The 5,203-nt window shown below is 47.5% G+C and overlaps 1 protein-coding gene across 1 annotated transcript; it reads left to right on the forward strand.

Annotated features, from left to right (window-relative positions):
* Window positions 1–364: 364 nt before the first annotated feature.
* LOC128278736 (uncharacterized) lies at window positions 365–1,835 on the forward strand. The gene is made up of 3 exons (XM_053017465.1): window positions 365–870; window positions 932–1,536; window positions 1,615–1,835. The coding sequence occupies exons 1-3, from the start codon at window positions 365–367 to the stop codon at window positions 1,833–1,835; spliced, it is 1,332 nt and encodes a 443-aa protein (XP_052873425.1).
* Window positions 1,836–5,203: the final 3,368 nt, after the last annotated feature.

Consider the following 5,203-nt stretch of genomic DNA (forward strand, 5'->3'; position numbering starts at 1 on the left):
GTAATGAAACTGCATCTCTGAGTCAACAAATATATTGGGAACGAACCCCACCAAACTGCATCGTTGGACTCGTCCAAGGATTAGGCAACGTGAATGATATCTTCGATCAGTGAATCCAACCGATAAGATTGGCCCCTGCCCGGGTATCTCTTCAACCGGGTGATTAGGTATTGACCGGGTGATTGTATTAGGTGGAGAAAATCCTCAAACAGGTGGCTCAAGCACCCAACCGACTTATCAAGCGTGACGCCATCGATGGCTTGAAGAAATGATTAAAATGCCGCCGATGCCAGTAGAAAATTGGAAGTCTCTCGCGGATCAGTGTTGTGGGGAGACGTCAGTTTGGGACAGGCACGCTTCAAGAATGATTCGGTCAATTGTGGTGCTGTTGTGCAGCACAGTCATTACTATTGGCTCCGGTACCCTCCTTTGTACGGAAGAAACCTTCGCCAGCGTCGGTGGAGCCCTTCCCAGTGCGACATCTTGTGCCCGGTACACCAAGTGCGTTGATGGAGTCGTCCGTGAGCTGGTTTGTCCGGATGGGCAGTACTTTGAAGTGTCCTCGCAAAGCTGTACCACCGCGGCCGGAGTCGAATGTTCTGCACGGCGAACCGCATTTCAGTTCGAAGAGCTATGCACCAATCCGAATGATGTGAGCATTGTACCTCATCCGACCAACTGCACGCAGTACATTATCTGCTACGGGTTGGTCCCGTTGGAGCAGAGTTGTGACTATGGGCTACTGTTCAACTCTCGCCTCGGAGTGTGTGACATTCCCACGAACGTGGAATGCGTATTCAGTTGCCCGGCCGTCGATGATCCACTGCAACCGGTATGGCTGCCCGATCCGCGGTTAGAAAACTGTGCCCGGTAAGATCGCACGTGATCCCGTTCAACAACGTCATTGTGTAACCTGTTTTATCGTTTTCAGGCATTATCTCTGCTTCCAGGGCGAACCACGGTTGTTCATGTGCGAAAGTAATCTCTATTTTGATATGGTTACGAAGACCTGTACCTATCCCCAGTACTCCGGGTGTCGCGTGCCAGGAGTTGAATGCGCTTCCAACTTCACGGAGCTTCTCGAAAATCACAGGGATTGCACGTCTTTCTACGAGTGTGCAGCTGGATTCCCACATTTGAGGCGTTGCGCGGAGGATGAGTACTTTGAACCGAACAGCCGACAATGTGTCGTGGGGACGTGTTCACCGGGAATAGAAACAACAACGGCCATCATACCCAGTACCACCACAGCTGCGCCAATCACTACGACTGAGGCCACAACGGACACAACTCAGCTCACGACAAGTACTGCTGAGCTAACAACAATTGTAACTGAGTCCACATCGGCTACAGCTGAGCCTACGACAACAACTGCTGAGCTAACAACAATTACCATCGAGCTAACAACAATTACCGCTGAGCCTACGACAACAACTGTTGAGCCAACAACAATTACCGCTGAGCCCACGACAACAACTGCTGAGCCAACAACAATTACAATTGAGCTGACAACGACTACTGCTGAGCCAACAACGAGTACAGCCGAGCCTACAACAACTACAGCTGAGCCAACAACAACAACAACAACAGCCGAGCCAACAACAACAACCACAGCCGAGCCTACGACAACCATCGATCCGAACGAGGTTTGCGCAGGAATAACCGTCGGCGTGCTCGAGTACCCAGGCGTCTGCTACATGTACATACTCTGTCTGTCCGGATCTGGGGTCGTCTCCGAGTGTGCACCCACGGAAATCTTTAACACCAGTACTCTGATGTGCGCGCCAGGTAACCGCGACACCTGCATCCTTAGCCTGCGGTTTGGAAAGTTGTAGCTTTCCACACTGCAGAGTGACCGCGTGGAATCGCTGAAGAAATAAATCAGAATATCCTAAGCTAAATAGACTTGCCAACGTGTTAACCTTCAGTCTTTCAAGCGGACGATACGCTATGAAATATACGCTGCCCACGAGTGGAGACCAGATTTACGGCGTCTTTGCTGTGGTGCCGAAAGTGTCACCCAACCCGTAAGTAGACGCTCGTTAAGCGCTCGCCTGGCCGGGAGTGCCCGGCCGGGCTATGCACGTGGCGCGGAAGAGCATTTGAATATCGTTTTGATTATAAATTTATATTCGGCGAAGGATTGCGGCACCAGACCACCAGGCCCCGCTTCAGGCAGAACCGCAGAACCGGTGGCTTGAATAAATTTCCAATGCTCGACCGTTCGGAGGGATGACACCGGCGCCGGCAGTCGATGTGTCTCCGCACGTCTGCGATGCACCCCGGAATGTCCACCGTGGTCGCCAGTTTAGTGTGCAACGGGCACGAGCGCCATTTTCCGGCCAAATTGGGAAGGCGTCAAAAACCACGGCCACGGGCGGACATGGCGTTGGCTGCGTTGGTCTAGGAGGCCAGCGGAGAATAATGTTAAAATATTTATATAAATTTCAGATTTTGTTTTTGTGTATTTTATTGATAACGCAAACATCCAGACCACTCATAGCTGCCGTTTGTTCCGGTCCGCTACCGGAGAGCTAGAGGAGTCTGGGAATCGGGCTCGGCAATCCATTTTCCTGGACCGCGATGTCTGTTGGACGGAGCGAAATGTTGGAACACATAAAACCACACACACACACACACACACACATACACATGTGGCAATGTTAACGCCATATCGCTACTGATTGGTGAAGACCCCCCGCCGGATAAAGGAGTGCTGGCTTTTGAGTGAGCTTTTCGGGAGATTGGACTCAGCGGCGGCGGTCCCAGAATCGGGAAGGTGCTGGCTGCCGTGTGGACTGCCGTATGTGTGGTTGTGTGTTGACTTTTTCCGTTTATTGTGTGCCTCCTCCTGCACACGGGGTGTTGATTGGAATTTATGCCGGCCGGATAAAGGATATGTCGCACTCGCGCCGGAGGGTCCTGGGGCTCGCCAGTTTCGCGAGGATGTTTTCGTCGCAACCCCATTTTCATCATCAGGTGGTGATAAATAAAAATGATTGCACTATTTTTCGCTGCCTTCGCCTCGCTGACTGGGCTGGGCATCGCTGGGCAAACGGGGCGAACCTTTATGTCACGGAAGTGCAGTGTGGAAGCAGAATTGAGACGGGGGGCGCCTTTGTGTTAAGGCACAATCTCGGCGGACGGAAGATGTGATTCATGGCAGTTGCTGCGGTGGGAGGACACTGCCATGGGGAAATTATGTATCGGTGGAAGGAAGGATCCCAAGTCTCAGTGTCCGTTAAAGGACTCAGCTGGCGGTAAGCCATCAGGCCGCCAGGTGCCCGCGCGCTGTTGGACTTTTAATGAGGGCTGTGTAGCTGTGCGAACGAAGTACTTTGTCTAATTGCACTTTCAGCATCGTTTCAATACCGGCGGCTTAATCGAGGCGATCAAAGTAAATGCTGGGCACGACATGGAATTCTTCTTCCTTTGTGCAACACTTTTACGTATGTGTGTGCAATGCAACGAAAGGTTGATTATTGATTTTAAGTTACATAATAACTTCAAAGTCCTTAGTTGAGTACACATCACATTTGATAGTACATTTGATATCAGCCATCTACCGCATTCTTTGTTTGTTTAGTTATAGCAAATGTCAGAAACTATTATTCCAAAGATGAATCGATAACCAATCACCTTGACCGTATATAAAACCTGGCATCTTATTTTGATGGTTTGCCAGGTAATCGATACGCAGTTTGCGAATATGAGAAGAAGCGATCTATTTCATGAAGTGCTACAATACAACACTACACTACAACATTTTTGGGTTATTTTCCCTTTATCTTATATTTAGCTTATGCATTATTATACTGAATACGGATATATCAATTGATTTGAAAATAAAAGCAGCATCAAAAAGCACTTAATATGTTTTTTTTAAATAAACGATTCCTCAAATAAGCCAACATGTATATAACATGTATGTACTATTGATACAAAAAAAATCCTTATTTGAGGAAAACAAACCATCATGAGTAGTGGATCTCAGGTTTCAAAGCAAAATTTATATTTAAAGGACAATTCCAAACAACTAATCCATACTTGATGAAAACATGACCGATTTGCCAATATAAGCGGGTGTCAGGATTTTCACTAACAAACTCTAGTTTTTGAAAAAGGATACCATTTGTTATTGCCTGCACACCAAACATTTCCAACAGTCTGTCGCACTTTGATAACGATTTTATTACAAAGAGCGTTTATGTCGCCCGTGACAACTATGCCGTTGCTTGGTTCAGAGCCTTTGATAGGAAGAACTGAGGGAGCATTGGCAATTATATTCTACTTCCATTTTGTGGCGCAAAGTATGAACAACAGTAGTGCAGAATAAGGATTATTGTTGTACGGTGTACGCATGAAAAAAAAAACCCTTCCGAATTTCGAAACTCACCGACTGGAGCACAGATTTATTGAACAACATGCGTCCAGGACGTGCAGCGGGGGTGCAACCTTGCCGCTCGATAATTCATGAATAAAAACCATAAATTGAATGAATAATTTTGAAGCTCAAAAACACACACGGGCACACAAACACGGAAACAAGGCGGACCGAATAAACAAACTCTCGGTATGCAGTGCGCGTCGAATATGAATCCACATTCGGGAAACGTTGGTAAATAGCGGAATATTTACAATTTTGTACCAGTCCCCTCCCGGAGACGTCGACTTGTCGTATGTGAGCAGCGAGAACGAGGATCGAGGCTCTCGCCCCCAACAAGGGGAAAGCACGAGATCCGGGACGATCAGTTTACTGGGTAAAATAGTGTGTGATTTATTTGAATATTTGGCGTAATTCAAATTTCCGCAACGAGCTGACGGAGGATAGGATATCGTTTACCGTGCGCCTCCATCGTCAGGCCACGATGGAGACGCCTGGTTGCTGGAAACAATCGAGACGGATGCCATTATTTGTGAACCGAGCATTCGTGTCGCATTTAAAGTGCAATAAAACATAAATATATATATTAAACCGAGGGCACGATACAATCTGGGGTTTTGGTTTTGGTAACGGTGGCAACATCCTGCGCTCTGGCTGGGTCTAAAATAATAAACCATGCTGTCTGTGCGCGGATTTCGACAGAAATAATCTGGAGTAAAGGAAACAATAAATACCCCATTGTTCAATACGTGCTCATGCTGCATTTCTAGTGCCAACTTTCGATAACATAGACAAACATTTTCGCAAAAAAAAATTATA

This window comes from Anopheles cruzii, chromosome 2 (genome assembly GCF_943734635.1).
Source record: "Anopheles cruzii chromosome 2, idAnoCruzAS_RS32_06, whole genome shotgun sequence".
Classification (NCBI taxonomy): Eukaryota; Metazoa; Arthropoda; class Insecta; order Diptera; family Culicidae; genus Anopheles; species Anopheles cruzii.